Below are 26,211 nucleotides of genomic sequence, written 5' to 3'. Positions count from 1 at the left end.
TTGTTCCTTGTCTGTCTCCTCCAGTCCAGACTGGCAGCGGCTCTGTCTATAAAGTTCTCGCAAAAATTCTGTTGGCTTTGCATGAAGCACACAGGGGTCAAAGCCATCAGACAATAGGACTTTCCACAAATCCTTTCTGGATAATTCCATCTCCAATCTTGGCTTGTACTGAAATGGCGGCTGGGTTCCACGTTTGGTTACATCCTCACATTGGGCTGTAGCTTCTGGGATTCCACCCCCTGGAAGCTCATAATTTTCCAAGCCATCAGCCTCTGGTTTCTTTGAACCCAAGAGTTCAGTTCTAAGTTTATCTCTCTCTGTTCGCATTTTACCATAAGCTGCAAGGAGAAGCCAGGATACATCTTCCACATGTAGTCTGGAGATCTCCTCAGCTAAGTATTCCAGGTTGTTGCTTTCAGATTCTTCCTTCCATATGACACCAGGACTCAATTTTGCCAAATTCTCTGCCACTTTAAAACAAGGATCGCCTTTCTTCCAGTTCACAACAACACACTGATCATCTCTGTTCAAGACCTCATCAGAAGTATCTTTAGAGTCCATATTTCCACAGTCTCTTCAAAGCAGTTTTGGCCTTTTCTATCAAGCTCCTCACAGTTCTTCCAGAAACTTCCCCTTATCCATTTAAAAAGCCGTTCCAACATGTTTGGTGTCTGCAAACTCAGCAGCAAAAGCACCCCACTTCTCCGGTACCAAAATCTGTCCTAGTTTGCTAATGCTGCAGAATGCAAAACACCAGAGATGGATAGGCTTTTATAAAACGGGGGTTTATTTCACTACACAGTTACAATCTTAAGGCCACAAAACGTCCAAGGTAACACATCAGCAATCGGGTACCTTCACCGGAGGATGGCCAATGGTGTCCGGAAAACCTCTGTTAGCTGGGAAGGCACGTGGCTGGCGTCTGCTCCTAAGTTCTGGTTTCAAAATGGCTTTCTCCCAGGACGTTCCTCTCTAGCAAGCTTGCTTCTCTTCAAAACGTCACTCACAGCTGCACTCTCTTCAGTCTCTTTGAGTCAGCATGTTTTATATGGCTCCACTGATCAAGGCCCACCCTGAATGGGTGGGGTCACACCTCCATGGGAGTATCCCACCAAAGTCACCACCCACAGCTGGGTGGGGCACATCTCCATGCAAACAACCTAATTCAAACGTTCCAACTTAATCCCCACTATTCTGTCTGCCCCACAAGATTGCATCAAAGAATATGGCTTTTTCTGGGGGACATAATACCTTCAAACTGGCACACCCCGTTACCACTGTTATTCAACATTGTTCTGGAAGTTCTAGCTAGAGCAATTTGGCAAGAAAGAAACAAAAGGAATCCAAATTAGAGAGGAAGAAGTAAAACTTTCACTGTTTGCAGGTGACAGGATTCTATATGTAGAAAATCCAGAAAAATCTACAGCAAAGCTACTAGAACTAATCAGTGAATACAGCAAAGTGGTAGGCTACAAGATCAATTCACAAAAATCAGTAGTGTTCTATTCACAAGTAATGAGCAACAGGAGGAGGAAATCAAGAAAAAAATTCCATTTACAATAGCAACCAAAATAATCAAGTATTTATGAATAAAGTTAACTGAGGCCACAGAAGATCTTTACACAGAAAACTACAAGAAACTGCTAAAAGAAATCAAATAGGACCTAAAAAACTGGAAGAATATACTGTGTTAATGGATTGGAAGACTAAATATAATTAAGATGTCAATTCTACCTAAACTGATTTATAGATTCAATGCAATACCAATTAAAATCCCAACAACTTACTTTGCAGAAATAGAAAAACCAATAACCAAATTTATTTGGAAGGGCAAGGTGCCCCAAAGAGCCAAAAATATCTTGAGATAGAGGAATGAAGTGGGAAGTCTCACACTATCTGACTTTGAAACATATTACAAAGCTATAGTGCTCAAAACAGCATGGTACTGGCATAAGAACAGAGATACCAACCAATGAAATCAAATTGACTGTTCAGAAGTAGACTCTTGCATCTACGGACAACTGATCTTTGATAAGGCAGTCAAGCCACAGCAACTGGGACAGAGCAGCCTCTTCAATAAATAGTGTTTGGAGAACTGGATATCCATTTCCAAAAGAATGAAAGAGGACTCCTACCTCACACCTGATACATAAATTAACTCCAGTTGGATCAAAGGCCTAAACATAAGTACTAAGACCATAAGACTCTTAGAAGAAAATATAGGGGAACATCTTAAAGATCTTATGATACAAGATGGTTTCCTAGACCTTACACACAAAGCACGAGCAACCAAAGAACAAACAGACAAATGGGATATCCCCAGAATCAAACACTTTTGAACATCAAAGAACTTTGTTAGAAAAGTAAAAAGGCAGCCTACACAATGGGAAACAATATTTGGAAACCAAATATCAGATAAGGGTTTAATATCCTGAATATATAAAGCAATCCTACAACTCAACAACAGAAAGACAAACAACCCAATTAAAAAATGAGCAAAAGACATGGACAGACCCTTTTCTGAAGAGGAAATACAAATGGCTCAAAAACATGAAAACATGCTCAACTTCACTGGCTATTAGGGAAATGCAAATCAAAACCACAATGAGATATCATCTCACACCTACCAGAATGGCCATTATCCAAAAAAGAGAAAATTACAAGTGCTGGAGAGGATTTGGAGAAAGAGGCACACTTATTTATTGCTGGTGGGAATGCAGAATGGTACAACCATTCTGGAAGACAGTGTGGAGGTTCCTCAGGAAACTAAGTATAGATCTGCCATATGACCCAGCTATTCTCCTGCTAGGTGTATACTCAAAGGAACTGAAAGTTAAGACACAAACAGACATTTGTAAACTGATGTTTATTTCGGAATTATTCATGGTTGCCAAGAGATGGAAACACCCCAAATGTCCATCAACGGACGAGTGGATAAACAAACTATGGTATACACACATGATGGGATATTATGCAGCTGTAAGACAGAATAAAGACATGGAACATATAATAAGGTGGATGAATCTTGAGGACATTATTTTTAATGAAGTTAGCCAGAAACAAAAGGACAGATACTGTACAGTGTCACTAATATGAACTAACATTAATGAGCAAACTTTGAGAGTTAAAAGCTGACAACACAAGCTACTAGGAGATAGAAAGAGGGTAGAGATCAGGCATTTGATGCTGAAGGACTACAGAATGTTCAGCAGGATTGATTGTATAGATCCAGAAATAGATAGCATAATAGTGTATGAAGGTAGCATAAAATTGTGAGTACACTGAACAAAGATGTCTGTGAGTAAAGCTGAAAGAGGTGGGATAGGGGAGTATATGACACCAGAGGTAAAGATAGATGATAAAGACTGGGACTGTGTAACTTGGCAAAAACTGGAATGGCCAATGACTGTTGCTAAATGTACAAATACAAAAATGTTTTTACATGTGGGAGAACAAATGAATGTCAACCACGCAGAGTGTTGAAAAAGTGATGGTATTTGTAAAAAAAACATAATCAAAGCAAACTGGAGTCTATGGTCAACAGTAACACTGTAATATGTTTCCATTAAATGTAATGAAGGCAATATACCAAAGTTAAATGTGTATGAGAGGTGGATATAAGGGAGAGATATGGGATTCTTGGTAGTGGTGTTGTTTTCTGTCCTCACTATTATATTGTATTGTATGACTATTTTTCTTTTTATTATCGTTTTTATTATTTGCCAAAAAAATCATTTTCATAGTAATCAATATGTTCAAGTGCTGACTATGGTGATAAATGTACAACTATATGATGATACCATGAACAACTGACTGTACACTGTGGATAATTGTATGATATGTGAATATATCTATATAATTGCAGGAAAAAAATATAAATACGGTAAAAGTACTGGAGAAAACATGGAGAGAGGGATGTCATCATTTACTGTTGATGAGGAGGCAGAATGGTGTAGCCTTTCTGGAGGTCAGTGTGGTGGTTCCACAAGAAGCTAAGTATGTGGGGGCCATAAGGTCCTGCAACCTCATTATGGGGTATGTACTTTGAAGAACTGAGAAGAGAAATATGAATGGACATTTGCACACTGGTGTTTATGGGCGCAGTATTCATGATTTGCCAAGTGAAGGTGGCCTAAGGGTACACTGACTGAGGAACAGAATGGTGAACTGTGGTGTATGCATACAATGGTTTGAGCACGAGGTAAATGGATCCTGTAGACAGCATTTTGAGTGAAGTATGCCAGAAACCAAGGCAAACACTATAATGCCTCACCAATATGGACTAATTACAATGTGTAAACTCAGAATTGAATCTTAGAGCACAGTCTAACAGGGAAATGCTTATAATTGTGCTTAAGAGTCTCCCTGAGTGCCTATTTGTTGCTCAGATGTGGCCCTCTCTCTCTAGCTAAGCCACCTTGGTGGGTGATCTTGCTGCACTCCCCCCTACGTGGGACCTGAATCCCAGGGGTGTGTATCTCCCGATAACGTGGGATATGACTCCCAGGGATGAATCTGGACCCGGCATTGTGGGACTGAGAACATCATCTTGATCAAAAGGGGGATGTGAAATGAAACGAAATAAAGCTTCAGTGGCTGAGAGATTTCACATGGAGTCGAGAGGTCACTGTGGTGGACACTCTTATGCACTATATGGATAACACTTTTTAGGTTTTAATGTATTGGAATAGCTAGAAGTAAATACCTGAAACTATCAAACTCCAAGCCAGTAGCCTTGACTCTTGAAGACAATTGTATAACAATGTAGCTTACAATGGGTGAGAGTGTGATTGTGAAAACCTTATGGATCACACTCCCTTTATCCAGTGTATGGATGGATGAGTAGAAGAATAGGGACAAAGATTGAATGAAAAATAGGGTGGGATGGGGGAGATGATTTGGGTGTTCTTTTTTACTTTTATTTCTTATTCTGATACTTTCTGGTGTAAAGAAAGGGGTCAAAAATAGATTGGGGTGATGAAGGCATAACTATATGATGGTACCGTGAACAGTTAATTGTACACCATAAATGACTGTATGGTATGTGAATATATCTCAATAAAATTGAATTTAATTAAAAAAATAAAAACAAAGAAACAAACAAAAAAACACACAGTAGAACCAAAATGTTAGAAAATCTTACAAGGAAGAAATGGGTCAAGTTAGAGGGTTCTAAATTTTTGCTTGTTCTGGAGGAGGGAGGAATTGTGACCAATTAAAACATTTCTAACAATCTAAGGATAACTAAGAGAAAAGAGTACATACATTACACACTAGTAAGGAGCAAAAGAAATAGAGAAAAATAAATCCAAAAGAAGGCAAAAAAGGAAGAAGCAAAGGAAAAAAGCACAGTGAATGGAAAGCATAAAAAATGTTGGTAGAAATAATTCCAAACTTATCAGTAAGCACAAATTTTAAAAGACTAAATCTGCAATGTATAAAAAATATCAAATCCAATTGTAAACAGTTAATATGACAACATTCTAATGCAAAATGACAAAGAAATTTTGAAAATAAAAGAAAGGGATAAAATATACCTAGGAAATATTATCAAAAGAACTGCTATTCCTACATTATTGAGAAACAAAATAGACATCAAGGCACAAAGTATTTTCATGTATAAAAAGAGCTACCACAGGAGAACCCAAGATGGTGGCCAGGTGAGATAGGGCAAAAAAAATACTTCTGTGAAAAATACTGGATAAAAGCCAGAAAGTGACCCAGAAACCAGTTCCAGTGATGAACCAGCTGGACATGTTCTGTTAAATCCACAGGGACTGTGCATTTGGTGAAACTGGGAGTCTGCATTCTGAAACGAGTGAGTGAGCCGGCTAAAAGTCCGGCAGCCGCACTGCAGTGTGGGGAAACCGTGGGTTGGCATTTGGAGATGGACTAGTTCTTTTAAAAGAAAAAAACAACAACCTGGGAGTCGCTGCGGTTATAATGGTGGGAACCATGTAGTGAAGCACAGCAGGAGTGTGCTGTGCCAACGTCTCGGTGTCTGGCATGGAGGATAGCCCACTGCTGATTGTCTCGGGGCCAGGGAGCAGAGGGGAGAGCCAAAAGGAGAAAGAAACAATGCCCCTTGCAGCCATCTCCCTGACAGGCTGAGAACACTCCTGCCCGGGGCCAGAGCTATAGCCCAGAGCCACGCCAAGGGTCCCAGTGTGACGGGGAGTACTTCCCGCAGCACTGCGCACACGCCACAATATCAGCTGTGGACAGTGGCCTTTAGTGCACCCACAGCTAATTGTCCCGGAGCTGGGAAGGTGGAGCTGTGCACAAAGAGGGAAATTAACATGCCCCATTCAGCCATCTTTACAGCAGGCTGGGAACGCTCCTGCACAGCCCGGTGGCCCAGGGCTTCCCTGGAAGGCTGGTGCACAGTTGTGACGTGGCACAGCCTTCCCTCAGCAGAGGTCCTGGAAGAGCTGGGTGGGAAGGGGGACCCGCTCGGAAATCCCAGGGACCTAACGCCAATACCAAGGACTTGTGGGTCAGCAGCAGAGGCGATCTGTGCCAAGACTGAAATGAAAGCTTTGACTCTTGCAATAGCCTTAAATCTCTGGGAACACCTGGGAGGTTTGATTATTAAAGCTTCCCTGCCTCCCTAACCACCCAGACACACGCCCCACATTCAGGGCGGGCAGCACCAACAACACACCCAAACTTGGTGCACCAATTGAACCCCACAAGAATCAGATCCCCACACACCACAAAGACAAAGTTGGGGAGAACTGACTTGAGGGGAATAGGTGACTCGCTGACGCCATCTGCTGGCTAGTTAAAGTGTACATGACCAAGCTGTAGATCTGACAAAGTAGAGATCAGTACTTTTTATATCCGGAAAGAACCCTATCAAGTAAAGCAAATGCCAAGAGGCCAAAAACAACAGAAAATCTTAAAGCATATGATAAAACCAGATGATATGGAGAACCCAAACCCAAACACCCAAATCAAAAGATCAGAAGACACACAGTACTTGGCGCAATTAATCAAAGAACTAAAGTTAAACAATGAGAGCATGGCACAGGACATAAAGGACATGAAGAAGAGCATGACACAGGATATAAAGAACATGAAGAAGACTGTAGAAGAGCATAAAGAAGAAATTGCAAGAGTAAATAAAAAATAGAAGATCTTATGGAAATAAAAGAAACTGTTGGCCAAATTAAAAAGCTCTGGCTACTCATAATACAAGATTAAAGAAGTTGAACAATGACTCAGCATTCTCAAGGACCACAGAAAGGAAAATGAAAGAACAAAAGAAAGAATGGTGAAAAAATTTAAAAAGTCAAAATGGATCTCAGGGATACGATAGATAAAATAAAACATCCAAATTTAATACTCATTGGTGTCCCAGAAGGGGAAGAGAAGGGTAAAGGTCTAGAAAGAGCATTCAAAGAAATTGTTGGAGAAAACTTCCCAAATCTTCTACACAATATAAATACACAAAGCATAAATGCCCAGCGAACTCCAAATAGAATAAATCCAAATAAACCCACTCCAAGACATATTCTGATCACACTGTCAAATACTGAAGAGAAGGAACAAGTTCTAAAAGCAGCAAGAGAAAAGCAATTCACAACATACAATGGAAACAACATAAGACTAAGTAGTGACTACTCAGCAGCCACCATGGAGGCGAGAAGGCAGTGGCATGACATATTTAAAATTCTGAGAGAGAAAAATTTCCAACCAAGAATACTTTATCCAGCAAAAATCTCCTTCAAATTTGAGGGAGAGCTTAAATTTTTCACAGACAAACAAATGCTGAGAGATTTTGCTAATAAAAGACCTGCCCTACTTCAGATACTAAAGGGAGCCCTACCAACAGAGAAACAAAGAAAGGAGAGAGAGATACAGAGAAATTTAACAGACATATATAGAACATTACATCCCAAATCACCAGGACACACATTCTTCTATAGTGATCACGGATCTTTCTCCAGAATAGACCATATGCTGGAACATAAAACAAGCCTCAATAAATTTAAAAAAAAAAATGAATTTTTTCAAAGCACATTCTCTGACCACAATAGAATACAAATAGAAGTCAGTAACCATCAGAGACTTAGAAAATTCACAAACAATTTGAGGGTAAAAATGAGGGGGAGAAGAAAACATTCCCGGATAATCAAAAGCTGAGGGACTTCATCACCAGTAGATCAGTCCTATAAAAATGCTAAAGGGAACTGAGCAGGCTGAAAGGAAGGGACACTAAACAATTGACTGAAACCGCATGAAGAAATAAAGATTTCCAGTAAAGATCACATGGTAAATATAAATACCAATACTACTGTATTTTTGATTTGTAACTCCACTATTTACTTCCTACAGATCTAAAATACATAAATTGTAATGATAAATCAGTGGTTTTGGACTCAATGTAAAATATGTAATTTTTGACAAGAACTACATAAAGGTGAGGGAATGGAGGAGTATAGGAACATAGTTTATGTGTCCTATTGAAGTTAAGTTGATATCAAAGAAAAACAAGATTGTTATAAATTTAAGAGGTTAAATTTAAGCCCCATGGTAAACACAAAGAAAGTATCAGAGAATATGACCATAGAGATAAAAAGTAGAGTATAGGTTATGAGAAGTGAGGGAAGGGGCAATGGGGAGTTAAGAAATGAGTGCAGGGTTTCTGTTTGAGGTGAAGGGAAATTTCTAGTAATGGATGGTGGGAAGGTGATAGCATTGCAACATTCTAAATGTGATTAATCCCGCTAATGGAATGCTAGGGAGGGGGTGGAATGGGAAGATTTAGGCTGTATATATGTTTCCACAATTGGAAAAAAAAAAAAAAAAAAAAAAAAAAGACAGCCTAAATAGATGACAATTGAATGCCAAAGATGATCCTGGTTGGGATCTGAGGATGGAGGAGAGGAGGCTCAAAGAGACACAGTTGAGACAAAACAAAGAAAAAAAAAGGAACTATAGAATTTAAGCTCTGTATCAATGTTGAATTTCTTGAACTTCTTAGCTGCATTTAATGGGTTTGCATAAAAGAATGTTCTTGTCCATGGGAAAGGTATATGTGAATTATATTGTTTGTTCAAGGATGTGTGCAGCTAGCTCTCATATGTTCAGAAGACAGAGCAATAGATGATGGATGATAGGGAGGGAGGGAGGGAGGGAAAGAAAGAAATGGTGGTTTGACAGGTCGAGGTATGCTGGAGTTCTGTGTATGGGTTTGTATTGTCTTTGCAACTATTCCTGTAAGTTTGAATTTATTTCAAAATAAAATTTAAATAAATAATAATAAATAAAAAAATAAAAGGACCAAAAAGGTAAAAAAAAAAAAAAAAAGTTACTACAAAACAATAAAAGGAATGATTTATTAGGAAGCTACACCAATCCTGAACAGGAATGTCCATGGAAATATATGCTATACCAAACTTCAAAGTACAGCAAGCAAAATGAACTGAATTACATGGAGTTGAAAATTCCATAAGCCTGATGAGAGATTAACTGATGTCCAAAATAGATACACACACAAAGATTTCAAACAGGATTAACATACTTAATCTAATGGTTCCATACTGATTCCTGTACCCAGCTCTTAGAGAATGCATCTTGCTTTCAAAGATACATGGCAAAGTACCAAATCACAAAGCAAGTCTCTACAGATACTATAAAGCTATACAGAGCACAATGCCATTTAATTAGACATCAGTAATAATAAGAAATAGCCTCAAAACCCATATATTAGGAAATGTTAAAACTATTCAAAAATTTACAGATCAAAAAATGATGAAAATTGTAAAATTGCTAGTGTTTAATAAAAATGAAAGCCCTTTATATTAAATTTTTGGAATGCAGAGAGAAATTATACATACATAAAATATATAAAGAAAATGTATATGTATTTGAAAAAGCTGAGCATCAAAAACTGAAATATTAGAAAACAAAAAAGAGAGTAAACTCCCAAAAGAAGAAGAAAGATAATAATAGAGATGACACAAAATAAATGGACTAGAAAGTGAAAGAAACAACAGGGAAAATTGGACAAATTACATGACGGCTCTTTGAAAAGATAAAGTATATCTCTAGCAGTGCTGAGAGAGATAGAGAGGGGTGGGAGTGGGGGGCAGGGAGAAGGAGTAAATTAAAAAATCAAGAATTTAAAAGGGACAAAACGACAAGTATTACAGTGGCATTTTTAATCAAAAGACAACACTTAACAAGTTCATCCAAAAAAACCTGAAAACTGAGATAAAACAGTAAATTTTCTAATAAATAATATCACCAAAATCGTCTCAAAAAGATATATAAAATCCAAAGAGATATCTCACCATTAAGGAAATTAATTCAGAGCCGTAAGTTTTTTAAAAAGTGAAAAAAATAAAAATAAAAACAGAAAACCAGATAATTCAATCTTTGACAAAATATTAGTGATTAGAAGAAGAACAGAAACTCTCCAAGTAATTTTATGATACTGGAATAACCTTAATGGCAAAGCCAAATGACAGAACAAGAAAGGAAAAGTATAGCCCACTCTCCTTTTCAAACATAGGTGCAAAAGTCCATTATATAATGAATAAAGTGAATCTAATAAAATGTTGTGTTGTTTTGTTGTTAATTATAACAATGAAGATGCATCCTGGGAAAGCGAGTATGTTTTCACATTAGACAACCTATCTACTATTAAGGATATTTATTTGTATATATATATTTCATGATTTAAAAAATTTTTAAGTTATCAATGTAACTTAGCATATAAACAAATTAAAAATGATTATAATAATGGATATAGAAAAACTATTTGATAAAATTTGACACCTCTCCAGGTTTCAAACAATAGAAATAGCAACAGAAACTCCTAGGGAGGTTTACTGTAACTTAATAAATGGCTAACTGCCAAAACTTAACAGCAAACATCAGTTATCAAGGAAAGAATAGAAGCAATTCCTTTAAATTGGGAATGAGACGTGTTTGTCTCTCTCCTAGCTACTATTCGATAATGCATCTAAAGTACAATGGAATAAAACGAAAAAAATCAAGTCCTATGGAGATTGGAAAGGAAACGTCACAAATGATATTACTGTCTATGCAAAAAGTCCAAGAGAATCCAACACAAACTATTAGATCTAAAAGAGCATTTAGCAATCTGCTAGACATAAGATATTCAATATACAGAGATAGGCAATGTTCCTATATACTAGAAATGATCAGTTAGAAAACATAGCTCAAAATATATACAATTTATGATACAAGAAAAACTATCAGCTTTGTACAAATAAAATAAAATTATAAAACTGTATTAAAAGTTATAGAAAAAGGCATACATAAAGATGCATACTTAGTTTATCAATGGGAAGGCCCAAGATCATGAAAGATAGCAATCATCTTCAAATTAATCTGTAGTATACAGTAATTTAAATAAAATTGTAGCAAAATTCATGGAAATTACCAAGCTGATTCCAAAAATTAATTTGAAAGAACAACAAGCCAAGAATAGCTAAGACAACTTAGAGGAATAAAGAAAGAACACTGGTTCTCCTAAATATCAAGGCACATTATAAAGCTATAATAATTAAAGATATATGGTATAGATATAGGTACTGACAAACCACAACACCTAGAAACAAATCATATAGATGAGACCTCAGCCCAATGCAGATGTGTTATGTGACAATTCAGTGGGAACATAAAGATTATTTACTAATCTTTATTAAATTTATTTAAATATAATAAATAGTGCTTGGTTAATGGGCCAACTATAAGGAAAAGGACCAAATTAGAATCCTACCTCATGTCACACACACACAGATAAAATCCAGATGGGCTAAAGTCCTAAATGCAAAAGGCAACACTTTAGTGTTCAGCAGGAAAATATATGAGAATATCATGATGACATCAGGGTAGAAAAGAATGTCTTAGAACACAAAATGTTCAAATTGTAAAAGAGGGATAAATTAGGCTATATTAAAATAACAACAAAAACTACCATTCATCAAAATACATCTATAAAACGTGAAGAGACAGACCAAAGAGTAGGAAAACACATTTGTAATGCACGTAACTGCAGAGAAATTGTGTCTGGAACCAGTAAGAATACCCAAATCAATGAGAATAAAACCAACCACCCAAAAGGGAACTATACATGGGAATGAAGATGCCAGGAACCCCAAATGACCAATATAACTATTAAAACACGCTCAACCTCATTAGTAATCAGAGCATACATAGTAAGACACCAAGAAACCATCTCCAATGCATCAGATTTGGGGGAATACTGAAGGCTCGATGACTTTAATCCAGACATCTAAGGACATTATCCCAATAGACAGCTGAAATTGCCAACTATTAGTTTGGAAAGCACCAGTTGGGACTTTTTTCAAACTTCAACAAACTGGTCTAAAAATATCCTATATCCCAGGATGAATTGTCATGCATTTCGAACACTTCCCAACCTCTAAACCATCTCTCTAACAAAGCCAAGGGAAGTTTCTTCCAAGGTGATGGAAATACTTCCCACACAAGAGGGCAGCCATGATTTCCATCTCTCAGTGGAAAGGTGTGCCTGCTGGCTGCACTGGTCCATCTGGGAAAGTTCTAAACTGTGTAAAGAGGTGGGAGTGGGACTTACTTGGAGCAGTCTTCACAGGCAATGTTCCCTGTGGTTTCCTTGATGGTGCGCTCAGAGACAAATGCTGGATATTCAGTATCACAAGGCTCCAGGGTCTGTTTCAATTTTTGGGCTGTAGGGATAAGAAGGAAAAAAAAATAATAAAGAAAAAACACAAGGCATGGGCTCAATATTGTGACTGGCTGCCCACAGTTTAACTCAGAATGCAGTTCCACCCCTGCTGCTCTGTGATTTTTCTAGGCGCAGCATAATGCATTTTCTAATTAGTCAAGTAATTTCATCTACCAAGCAACTCTATAAGCTATAATTCTTCAAGCAGTTGTGTTGGCTTGATCAGTTATCATTTATACATCACAAGAATCCTACTTTCTGGGACAACATCAGTCACTGGGTCTCTGATCTCAGGCTTACTCGAACTTAGCAGTAACACATATTTATATCTGAATAAGAGTACAAAATATAAGGTATACCATATTATTTAGGGTGAGACAGAGGTCATGATACAATTGCATGGTTTTATTATAGAAAGAAAATTGAAATATAAACTAGTAAAATACATAATTTCTTTGAACCACAGCCATGAACCAAATCCTATTATTATAAAGTTCTTCGTCTAATAGTATACCATGTGTGTTTTTTAGCATTAAATAACCATAAATGCAATGGCCTTGGATGAGCACAGAGTAGGAACTCATAAAGGCTTGGCAATTAATTAAGTTATTTTACAACTTACGCCAAGTAGGCAAGTTACACAACTTCTTTAAGTGTCAATTTTCTTATTTGTAAACTGGGGATGCTAGTTCTTATACCAGAGGTTACTGTGAGAAGTAAATGAAACAATATATGTCAAGTACTTGTTATAATACCTGGGACATAATGAGTGCTGAGTAAATGTCAGTAACAGCAATCTAGCATTCTAATGAAGCATCATTATGACATTAAAATGATTCTGATGTGTGGCCCTCTCTCTCTGGCTAAGCCAACTTGAAAGGTGAAATCACTGCCCTCCCCCCTACGTGGGATCAGACACCCAGGGAAGTGAATCTCCCTGGCAACGTGGAATATGACTCCCGGGGAGGAATGTAGACCCGGCATCGTGGGATGGAGAACATCTTCTTGACCAAAAGGGGGATGTGAAAGGAAATGAAATAAGCTTCAGTGGCAGAGAGATTCCAAAACGAGCCGAGAGATCACTCTGGTGGGCACTCTTACGCACACTTTAGACAACCTTTTTTAGGTTCTAAAGAATTGGGGTAGCTGGTGGTGGATGCCTGAAACTGTTAAACTACAACCCAGAACCCATGAATCTCGAAGACAGTTGTATAAAAATGTAGCTTATGAGGGGTGACAGTGGGATTGGGAATGCCATAAGGACCAAACTCCACTTTGTCTAGTTTATGGATCGATGTGTAGAAAAGTAGGGGAAGCAAACAAACAGACAAAGGTACCTAGTGTTCTTTTTTACTTCAATTGCTCTTTTTCACTCTAATTATTATTCTTGTTATTTTTGTGTGTGTGCTAATGAAGGTGTCAGGGATTGAGTTAGGTGATGAATGTACAACTATGTAATGGTACTGTAAACAATCGAAAGTACAATTTGTTTTGTATGACTGCGTGGTATGTGAATATATCTCAATAAAATGATGATTAAAAAAAAAAAAAAAAAATGATTCTGATGACAAAGATGATAGATTCTATAACATAGTGGTTAAGGGTGAAGGCTCTGAAATCAGAGGAGTTTGGAGCACAAACCCCTGCTTTGCTGCTTCTAGCTAATCCTCAGTAGTCTCATCTGTAAACTGGGGATCCTTAATAATACAGGTGTACTTCAAGGAAGGTCTACTCATTAACATTTTCTCAGTAAAATACTTCTTGGTTTCTAATACCCATAAAGGTATATACCTCTCAGTACAAACGTTTGGCTGATATTTACATAGGAAAATATAAATAATTACTGTTTACATCTCCAAAACTCAAAACTCAATAGGATTTTAACATAATGATGTGTGGACAAAGTCTCGAGTTGTACTCCAAATGCAACTGTTGAATGTCAGAAGATGTAGATGATTTGTAGTGTGTGCCAAGTGACAATATTAAGTGCATGCATATCTGGGATGTTGCTGGGTCTAAGTGAGGCATCACAGGGTTACTGCAGGCAAAACAACTGTTTGGAATCAACCAGATCAGGAAGCCACGCTTTAAGCATTTATATCCTAACATGATTGTTTCTTATATATCAGCTTTTCATTGAGCTTTAATTATTTTGAGGAAAGTGGTTGAGGGTTTGGGATGAGGTATAACATAGTGTAATTTTCTTTATTTAAAACAGAAGGACATAGGCTCCTGATTACCTTTTTCATGCAGAATGTGATTTTCATGAACTGGCCACTGACATGAAGGAAAGCTACCCATACCTAACCCTCAGGGTTGTTCTGAGAAATAAGTGGACTAAAGAATGACACACATGTACACTTTTACACATGCACTCACACGCGCCCATGCACACACACACACCCTTCATGAAATGTTGGTTGATAGCCAGTGTTTCTGTGGTGGGCTGAATAGTGACTCCCCAAAATTATGTCCACTTGGGACCTCAGAGTGTGACCTTATTTGGAATAAGATTCTTGCAGATGGAATGAAGATAGGATCTGGAGATGTGGTTATCCTGGATTAGAGTGGGCCCTACATCCAATGACATGCTACAGAGACCCAGGTAGAAGACAATGTGAAAGTGGCACCAGAGATGGGAGTTGTGCAGCTACAAGCCAAGGAACGCCTGGGGCTATCAGAAGCTGGAGGAGGTAGGGAAGCCTTCTTCCCTAGAGCCTTCAGAGGGACTGTGGCCCTGCTAACACCCCAATTTTGGACTTCTGCCTTCCAGGACTTGGAGAGAATAAATTTCTGTTGTTTAAGCCATCTAGTTTGTGGTAATTTGTTACAGCAGCCCTTGGAAACTAACAGTTACCCTCTACATGCCAGGGTCTAGGCTAATTGCACAGCGACTAAGAGCACAAACCCTGGGGTTTGATGAATCCTGTTAATGTGGGTGTTCTAGTTTGCTAACTAGAACAGAGGGATACCAGGTGAGTTTTTCACCTCTGTACACTTTAGTGTCCTCAGCTGCAAAACGGAAATAGCAGTACCAACGTCACGTGGTTGTGTGAGGATCAAATGAAATAATGCATGTAAAGTGACTGGCCCATTACAAATGCTATTTAAGTAAAGGCTTTTACTACCACTCATGAGTTACTTCTACTACATATATTATTCCATGGAATTCTCAAACTGTCGACCTTTTTTGAGGCACTGCTTTTTGATTAGAAAAGGCAAGCAGACTGCTGCCTCCCAGACTCCTGACCCCATGGAGAGTGCAGTGCTCATTGTCACACTTCCGAAGGGCCCCGTGCAGACACTGCCTATCACTCCACTGCCCAGCAGTGCTGGCTCACCAGAAGGGTCAGCAAATACTTGCTGAATAAATAAATGAGTCTCCTGATTGGTGTACTTCAAACAAATAAAATGACAAGGGAAGCATGAGAATTTCAGTCCCTGATGGCAAATTGCCTTCAGGTGAGAGGCCAGATGATTTTAGGTGGCCCAGGCCCAGAAGTAACAACTCAGAGTGGCACCTGGTGGGACAGCATGTTCTTCACAATTCCTTTCCAATGACCCTGATTTTGTAAGGTGGACATCTTTGAGTCTTTGCTTGGTGCTAGGGAGTTTTTTTTCCTTTTTCTTTCTTTCCTTTTCTTTTTTTTTTTTTTTTTTACTGTACTATCTTTCAATTTCATTTCTTTCATTTGCTTTTTTTCTCTTTTAACCTGGAAGGGATGAAAATAAAGCTCAGAGTATCTGGCTTCAATTTGGTATTGAAATAAAATTTGGAAATTTTATTTCCATGGTTCTTCTTTTTATACTTAATTTCTCTGGTTGGAAAGTGATACTGATTTTCTATTTAGGAAGCTTCCTTTCAAAATGTTAAATTATTTAAATTTCAAAAATTGAGTCAATTAAAATGAAATAAAGATTAAGTAAATAATACCCTAGTTTATAAATAGATATGGCACAACCATGCAGATGGCATGTAATAACTTAATCATGGCAACAGCAAAATTTATTAAGCAATTACTGTATGCCAGATGTGGATCTGTTTTACATACAGTAATTCATTTAACAGCAAAACATGAAAAAATGAAAAAAATAAACTTTGAGGTAGGAGCAATCATTATCTCTATTTTGCAGATAAGTATAAGGGGGTAGGGGGCAGAAGACTGGACATAAATTGCCCAAATTCATCAAGTAGATAGCAGTCAGGATTTGAACTTTGGCTGTCAGGCTCCAGCATGCACCCATTTAAACATTATGTGAAGTTTGGCCAAAGGGGAAAAAGGCTTTGGGTCAGGCTGAGAAAGGCCATCCGAGTGATTTAAAAAGCCCAATAACCGTACCTTCTCTAAATCCAATTGTCTAGGCCCAGTTACAATGGAAAGGGTCCAACCCACTAACCAGCGACACTCACTTGGCTCTGATCCTTTCTGGAGATGAAATTCTTGTTCCTTTGACAATTGCAGGGCACCTATGATGGAGTGGCGATAAAACCCCAAGTCTATTTGCATCATGACTCTAGATTGGCTGGAAGTTGCTTGATATGCTTTTGGGAAACACACAAATTACCATTTAAAACCATGGCCACATTTAACTTAATCTAAATAGCATGGTTTAACATGAATATCTGTCTTTGTCTAGAGTGACATGAAAAACATCACATACATTTGCCAGCCATTATTACTTATCTGTGGAATTTCAAACCAATAAGTAGGACTGCCAGCAAGCTATTGGGTATTGCACTCAAAAACTCACTATCTTTGCAAGTTCTAGGTACACAAGGATCATGGAGCTCAGCTAAGGATGATTCCTTCTTTTTCCAGAAGGGGAAACCAAGGCTCAGATAGCAGACAAGCTACCATCAAGTCCCATAGAAAGTTATTCACCATGGTCATCATTTACTTAAATAGCAACCACCACTGCCACCTCCACAGCCAATATTGTACTCACTAAGCACTTACTCCATGCCAAGCACCTTTGGCGTGAACTGTATCATTGTCTCCACATAGAGAGCAAGGGCCTCTACTACCCTTGTTTTACAGATGAAGAAAGTAAATTTCAGAGAAGTAAAGAAGTTTGCCCAAAGTTGCATTCTGTAAGTGGCCTGCATTGCTGTAAGCCCTGACATTCACATTCTGAAACCTATACACTTTGCCATCGCACTGTCCTGCCTCCTACCAAGTTATGCTGGATGTCTAAAGGTGAAAGCTGCCGTGATCGATCACTCATTTAAAACAAAGCACCCAACGGAGCACCTCAACAATCGAATTTCTTTAATTTTCCCTTAGCAACAAATGTCCCTGATGAGAATAACTGACTCGGGTTCACAGTAATTATGTGCAGACAACTGGGAATGAATAGAGTTCCCATTTGAAAAGCCGTCCTCTTCTTTTGTCTCAGTGAATGCACCCCTATTCATAATGCAATGCCAGCAAGCTCCATTCTCTTTGTGCAACTTCGCCAAAATGATACCTTTGTGATAATCAAGCAGAAATGGGCTTCCACAGTCCCCTTCATTAAGGAAATGAAGCAGATTAACAGTGTAATTATGGATTCCGTTTTTAACAAAACGAAGATGTGTGTCTCAGCTCAGGGTCTTTTATCCAGCAAGGGCATGGTAAATTTAGAATGAAGAAACCTTGCAAGTCAAGAAGTCAAGATCGTCATGGCACTTGAAACTCTTCTCTCCCTATACTGGGTCTAGGATTTAAATTTACATTGAATAACATAGCCAGATGATAACAGAACCTTGGAATGAGATAATCACCACTCTTTGCTTCAGTTTCTTCATCTATAAAATGGGAAAAGTCATACCCAGCAGAGAGGGCTATAGGCCTGAATGAGACAATTCCCGTGCAGCACCTGGCTCAACACAGGGCCTCCAAGAAGGCAGCTACTGTTCTCCTTATCTGTGCTAGTACCCCAAGGGGCAGCTCTTGGTTGCTAGCTGAATCCACTATTAGCCGTCTGACTTAAGCACCTCAGATTGATTTAATGACGCATTCTAACAGTACCCACTTCTCCAGTGTGTTGAAAGAATCTGAAGATAATTCATATGCCAGCACCCTGGAAATGGTAAAGTGTTCTATATCGGCACTCCGTGTATCTTACAATACAATTATTTGGCAAGGTCATTCAACGGGCTGTGGGAAGGACATTTCACAGTGGAGCAATGGAGCGAGATGACTTGTTAGAAGTATTTATCAAGGGCCTTAAAGAAAAGCTTCCTAAGGCAGAAAACAGAACTGAGCCATCACATTATTCCTCTTAGTTGAAACTTTGGCCACTGTCGGTTCAGCTGGGGTGGGGGTGGGGTGGGTTGTGAACTTTCAGAATGGGAACCCTCACATGTGTCTTTAATTACCATGAGTGCAAAGACCATATCTCCCTTCCTTGTCATCACCCCTACTCCACACCCCTGGGTCTAGCCCGGAGTTTCTCAGCCTCAGCACTAGTGACATCTTGAGCCAGGTGATTCTTTGTTACCGGGGCTGGCCTGTGTATCATAGGATGTTTAACAGCATCCCTGGTCTCTACCTACTAGATACTAGTGATGACCTCCTTCTCTAGTTGTGATCACCAAAAATGTCTCCAGACATTGGAGATGCTGCCCTCCATGGGTTGGGGGGTGGGGGGGAGGGAGAAGGTGGCAAAATTGCCCCCAGTTGAGAACTACTGGTCTAGGCAAAGACCACAGTGCCTAGCATTCAGCAAAACCTCAGAAACAACTTGTCCAATCTGAGGCACCAAAACATGAGTGTGGGCAGATGCCAAGGCCATGGGGAAGGGAAGTAGGCCATGGGCATAAGGAGGAAAGGGGTGGAGGTTGGTATACTACAGAGGGTGAGGGTCTCAGGCCCACTACTGAAGCTCCTCAGCCAAGGGTAGGCACGTGCACAGGTGTGAAAAGGGATGCCAAAAAGTAAAACACTGAAGATGACCAGCCTACTGCCCTTAGCACTGAGCACTCCCCTAAGTAGCAGACAAAGTTTGGCGACAAGAACCACCACCACTACAGTGTGGGCACCCATCATCACATGCTAGCACCTGCTCTGAGCCACATCATGTGTGGGGGTTTTGCATGCACTGTTTAACTCATCTTTCACAACCACATTATGTCTATTGTTATATATGTTGAATGAGGAAATCAAAGCCCATAGAGACCAAGTGACCTGCCCAGGACCTCACAGCTAGCAAGCATGAGGTAAGGCTGCCAGACTCTGAATCCAGGGCACCTAACTACCCCGTGACAGCCACTCTAGCCTCTGAGGGCCCTAAGCCTGATTGGGAGGGAGTGCGGATTTGTCCCCAGGTCACTGGTGCTGAAGAGAGATCAGTCATTTAACCATCGTGCTATGCACTCTCTTGCCCCTATTGATTTTCTGTCTTCCTTTTCTCTCTTTTAACCTTATCTTTTTTTCACCCCATTCATGCAATTGTGGAAAAGCTAGTCAAATAAGAAAAGGAAAGAGAAAAAACAAGCACCCATTTAGTAGGTTCCTTCTCAAATTTCTTTTCTAAATCACAGGCATTGCATGTATTCTTATCCATTCACGAACAAATGGAGGTTCATGCTCTAGGTAAAATTTTCTTTTGAGAACACAAAAGTCTTCGTTTCTCATTCATATTTTTGTCTCTGCTTATCGAACCCATTCATCACACTGATTGCTGACCCCATTTAACTCCACATCCTCCTGCCCCAACCAGTGGATGCCGTTTGGGACATACAGTTTTGCATCTTATTTTCACTCCTTAAATAATTTAATTTCATGAGCTTTTCCATTTTGTTAAAGGTTTCAGAGACAGAATAACATGCCTTTCTGTTGTTGGGTTGTAACTTACTTAAAATGTCCCTGTTAGACATTTAAAGCATTTCTAGTATTTGCAATCATAAATTCTCTGGTGATGATCATCCTACCATAGAAAACTTCATTCACATCTCTGTGCATTTCCTTAGGCTGTTTCTCTTTGTGGGATTATGGGTATTCTCTGTCATTCAAAACTGGTACCTCCCTGGCAGGGACTGAGGATTGAGCTCAAGCCCTGAGGGTCACCAGAACAAGGTGTGGGTATGGACGGACGCGGTTGTGGAAGGAACATGGAGTATGCCTGTCCTGCTCTAGTGCACCATCAGCTTCCCAGGGCAGAGCCAACCCCGGACACACGGGGATCTGGTTCACCGCTACCAGAGCTGCTCGATGCCGGCATGGGCATAAGGTGGGATCTGCAGCTGCTGTTCCATATCATGCTCTAACAAACAAGAAATTACTGCTTTCTTGAATTTAGACAAAATGGACCTTTGGCAAAGTTACAAAGCTATGACTACAGTGACTGTGATGGTCATGGCCTGGCATAAGAAAGATTTGTTAAGTTATTTCGTAAGCAAAGACTGAGCACCTATATGTGCCAAGTACTGCCCAGGTGCCAGGTGATAACAATGGTCAAAACGCAGCTCCTGCCATCAAGAAATTCACTTCAATGTGGAGCAAACAAACTGAGGCAATAATGGTCGAGAAAAGCTAGGGTAAATGTGTGCACTGACCAGGACAGGAGCAAGGAGGTGATGGGGCTAATTCTGCCTGGGGAAATTGAAGGGATCCTCACAGACTGGGGTCTTCAAGGAAAGGACAAGCTAATGTCAAATTAAAAATCTATCCAGCCCCTGGGGGAATGCTGACATGTTACTAAACTATCACTTAAAAAATAGATGATTATTAATAAGAATGGTAGCAGTTTGCAAGGCCCTGATTAGGGGATAGCATGCCTGGTAAGAAAAGGGGTGGGCATGGATGAACTCATGAAGGAAAGAACAGGGTGTATCTGAGAAACAGCAAGTGACTGAGCAAGCCTGGGGGCAGACTACTAAGAGGTAAAACTCATTAAGGAGACTGGACTTGGTTTTATAGGATGTGGGGACTCAACTGTTTAACCATCATCTTGTGGTGGTGGTGGCCATGTTCGTCATCACCATCATGAATTAATTACAGGAACTGCTTTTTTTTTTTTTTTTTTTTAAGGCTGACTATATTACAGTCACTGTGCTTAGAATTTAATATGATTTCTCTCTTCATTAAATTCTCACCAAAATAATAATAATAATAATAAAAACCTAGGAGATGAAGATTTTCTCCATTTTATTTACTATGGGAAAACTGAGGTTGGAGAGATCAACTTACTAACTTCACTAACTTCAGAGCCAGAACCCAAACCCCTATTTTTCTAACTCCACAATCCATGCCTCTAAGAGTTTCTATTAATTGCTACTCAAACCAATGAAGGCTTTTTAAGCAGGGAGTGTACTATCATCAGATTTGCGTTTCATGAAAATATTTCTCAAAACAAAAACAGGTGGTTATCCATTCATTCAACCTAAGAAGGATGATATGCTCTCTCTCCATTAGATTTTAGCATTGCCCACATGCTTGTTCAAGAGTTACCTACACAGTGAACGACCTCAAAGCCTTGATTAAGGAAGCACATCAAAGTATACATTCAAAATGGGGGGAATGAAGCTGTGGAATTTTGTTTCAGACTGGAAGGCACTGCACTTAGCACAAGGGATGGCGTTTTGCTGACAGAGCTGAAAAATCATCATGTTGTCCTGGGCATTTCTGATGAAAAGTAGCCAGTGAAGCCAGGGTTGATCACACTGAGCTAGGAAATAGAAAACCAGTTGTTGCTTACCTTTAGCTGTCATTTCTGAGTGCCACCAACTGCAGAGGTTAAATTCCACCAGGAACCTAAGCAGATGATGAAAAAGCCCAGTGTTACTTGGTCATCCACACCTTGAATACAGCAGTGACGTTCTGTGTTATCTGGCATTGCTCACTTCATTCGAAAGCAACTGCGGTATCCACATGGGTGGTGCAGATACCACTGTCTTTTCCCTGGGCTTTATCTTGCTCCTGAAAGACTATTATAGCCCCAATGCCAGCCAAACCCCCAAATCAGGTTTACCTAGACTCAAGGACTCCTTGTTGAGAAAAATCTTGCTCTAAAATCTAAAATAGTTTCCTAGTTACGTTATTTCTCATTAGTCACTCTTATACCGTATATATTTGATTCCACGGTCAAAAGCCAATTTCTAAAGAGCTTCCCTGCCTTGGTTCAGAAATACAAATACAATATTCTCTTCTACCTAGACTATGACCTACAGAAATAAAAGGTGCTTTCAAAATGTAGAAAGCGGCTCAAACTTGTTCAAGCCTAATGTGTATGGTGTGGGGATGGGGGAGGGGGTGGGGGCAGCTGTGCAAATGTCTTTCTATGAAATTATGCCACAATGCAACTTCATGTAAAACCTACATTTCTCAGTTGTTAGTAAAGAACGTGGAAGTAATGTAAATCATCAACCCAATGAATGGAGATAGATCAAAGTACAGTCATTTATTTTTCAGGCTCTTGGCTACACTGCCAAGCAGCTCCCTCTCAAGCAAAATCCCACTATCATCTGTATTTTCCATGTCCCTTAGGTATATGGAGACCTACTCTCCACTTGAACTTATAAACATTGTCAAATTAACATACATTTCATTCAGGCCATCAACAAAGACAACGTCTGATCATCAAACTGCAAGAAATTCACCTTAAACCCAAAGAGTTGGAGCCCTAATGAGGGAAAATAAGACTGAGAAAGTCTGGTGAAGCTTCAATTATCTGCTCTACATGCTTGCCCATAGAATTCTTCCACTTTCTGTAATGCAGTATTTCTGTAATGTGTCCAGAAAGTCAAGCCCTTCATCTTCATGCCATTTGAAGTCTGGCCTAAGTCACAGATGCATCCAGCACCTTCCAAACAGGACCATAATTTTACAGCCTAAACAATTAAATCCCACCTGAATAAAGCCCCCAGCCCATGATTGCACAGACCCCCATTCCTGCATATGCCGAGACACCCGAAGTAGCACAGTGGATAGCTGTGGCAGTTTGTTTCTTTGACACAGCCCACCCAGGCTGCATTAAAAACAGCCAGACATTCATGTTAAATTTAACAGTAACCACAGTAAATAAATTTGGTTTGTGTATTACAAGCTGTTAGTCTGCTAAACAATGACATAAGGACATAAGCAGAACCATGAATAACTTAATAAAAGATAATTTTTTGGTCTCAGTGTTCGATATTTTGAGATGTTCAATGAGGTTCTTTTCAGAATATTATGAATCTAATGGTTGTTAAAAGCATGAAGTCCTGTCTTCCAATTCATTTCATAATATAAAAACAATAATACTCTTTTAAAAAGTACAGCAAAATGTACTTACAAGACAAGTTCTGTCATTATCCATTTAACTGCAGCGAGGAAGGCATTGTAAGGCTACAAAGAAGAATTCAATTAATTAAAAACAATGTATCCCACGCAAAGTTGGTGGTTAAACTGAAGGCTTTACATAAGACAATGTTATTCTTCCAGAGAGATTGATATCGTGTTAAAAAACAGTGAAGCTCTAGCTAAATTTAGGAGGAAAATGGTTGGATATTGTATCCCAAAACTAACATTTTAAAACTTTGAACTCCCCTGTAGTGAGATGTGATTTACAAGTAAAATAAACATGATCTAATACAAGGGTTATCACTGAGAGGAAAAAGGAAGTTCAGCAAATGATGCTTAAACCTTTACCCTCTAGGGGCTAATATTTCGCAGCCTAATGCTGAGGGCTGGAATCATATAACTAATTTCAAATGGTAATTCAAGGGCCGTCTCTCCAAAGGGTGATTCCCTGTTTTCCATCACTGTTTGTCATTTAGTGGAATAAGCAAAAGTTGCACATACTTGATTTTAAGGCCTCCCATGAATTATGTAGGATTTAAGCTGCCTTTTATCACACTTACATATTTGGACTTGGAAAAAATGATAACCATATAAACATGTGATTTTATCCTCGCAGAAAATCCCCTTCATTCTATAAAAGAAGGCATCGACAGCCTAATCTTTATTTCAGAATATTTTAATTAAAAAAAGCAGTGGGACTGTTTACTCTGTGATTATTTCCTATGTGGATAATTCAATTTCCTGAATTCTGGAAAATACCAAGTCTCCCCCTTAGTTGGTTCTTTGTACCTAGGTATGCCAGATATGCAAGTGGTGGGTGAACTTGAGAGACAGGCGATGACATTGGCAAAGCCTGGGCAGCAGAGGGCAGGTTCAGAGAAACCTCAGAACCTTTTTTGGTTGCATGCATGTGTCAGGGACCTGAAATGCCAAATCCTGCTTTCTGAAGTGAGGGCTGCTCAATCCTACTTTCTGAGCACTTAAGTATAAGGTCTAGAATTAGGAATGGGAGAATTATAACAATTTAAATAAAGTAAGAACCAATTTATATACTTCTAACCATTCTGGAAGCTTTCCTGTTTCAGGCCAGAAGTAAATGAGCAGAACAAAAAAAAAGCTACTGGGGCTATCCCCAGCCCTCCCAGATTTCAGACTGTGGAACATGCTCTGGTTTGCCTGGGTCCTTCTTTATCATTCCCTGCATCCAAGGAATCTGGACAATCAGGGTCAGATAAGGATGTGAACTTTTAACTGTGTCTGAAAACCAAAAGCAACCTTGCAGTCCTGTAGTTTCGCCATTACATTTTATGGCTTGAAAAACAATCATCTTTCAAAATGATCCGGGTGGTCAAACGATGAAGCAGTTCTGTGCCTTTGTACCGGTTGGAATGGGCAGGGACACTTCAGCAGTCCTTGGTGGTGTGGGTCGGGGGAGGAGAGAATGGATAAAAGGATTAAGGAGGCTTTAGAGGGTGCAGGGCACAGGGGCAGCTCACCCAGAGGCCAGGGGGAAAGGCACTCAAGCAATCCATGCCAGCTCATTATATGGGTAAACAAAGGGATTATGTAAATACGGGATTAAAAACTTAAAATGCACAGTATCATTCAGAAGGGTTAAAACCATTAAGCTTTTAAGCCTAATGATGAAAACATACCTTGGGAACTTTTGAATTCTGGAAATAATCATGCTAAGGTCAGGGAAGTTAGGCTTGGAGAAGACATGGTGAGTCTCACTAAAAAGCGGTACTTTTCAACACTTCCAAGGCTTAGTCCTTGGTTGCCTCTCAGAAAGTTCCCATCTCTGAGTCATTGTTTTTTCTCCCTTAGTGCTGGAGAACAGGTGTTAAAAATTTGGTTTCTAAATAATCCCCTTGTAAGATCTTATCTCTGCAGTTGAGAAAGGGTACGTTTATATGTTAAAACTAAAATGGTTTTAACTGCTGTGTTTCAAACTAACTTTTTAATTTTGGTACTTTCAAAATGGTAACATTTTAGGACTATATGTACACCCACATGTGGGACAATACAGAGCCATATGATAGCTCTTCTTCATTAGTTTTCATGTTATTGGCGGCCAAACCTCTGTGGTCTGCACATTGTAAATTATACTGTTAAGCAGGGAGTAAGTCATGACACTCGTTTTTGCCGGTCTGAAAGCCGGTTTCTAAGGATGCAATAACTCTGTTGATTGATTCTCAGCTTTGACATCACTAATGGAACTAGATCAAGGGGAAATGA

At 39.3% G+C, this 26,211-nt stretch overlaps 1 protein-coding gene across 6 annotated transcripts in view; it reads right to left on the bottom strand.

The window, feature by feature from the left end:
- The window catches only part of CACNA2D3 (calcium voltage-gated channel auxiliary subunit alpha2delta 3), a 1,184,653-nt gene that overhangs the window by 69,645 nt on the left and 1,088,797 nt on the right, over positions 1–26,211 (bottom strand). For all 6 annotated transcript variants that reach the window (XR_005210766.1, XM_037798412.1, XM_037798419.1 and 3 more), the window contains 3 exons: positions 23,966–24,018; positions 22,391–22,446; positions 12,599–12,710 (listed from right to left, as the gene is read on the bottom strand). Coding sequence is in view for 5 of the 6 variants with exons in the window: in XM_037798412.1 (XP_037654340.1) it covers positions 12,599–12,710; positions 22,391–22,446; positions 23,966–24,018 (221 nt within the window). In the remaining variant the exon portion in view is untranslated. The remainder of the gene's footprint in view (positions 1–12,598; positions 12,711–22,390; positions 22,447–23,965; positions 24,019–26,211) is intronic.

Source organism: Choloepus didactylus, chromosome 1 (genome assembly GCF_015220235.1).
Source record: "Choloepus didactylus isolate mChoDid1 chromosome 1, mChoDid1.pri, whole genome shotgun sequence".
Lineage (NCBI taxonomy): Eukaryota > Metazoa > Chordata > Mammalia > Pilosa > Megalonychidae > Choloepus > Choloepus didactylus.
The sequence above is the reverse complement of the archived record's forward strand: the minus strand, read 5'-3'. Positions and strand labels throughout refer to the sequence as shown.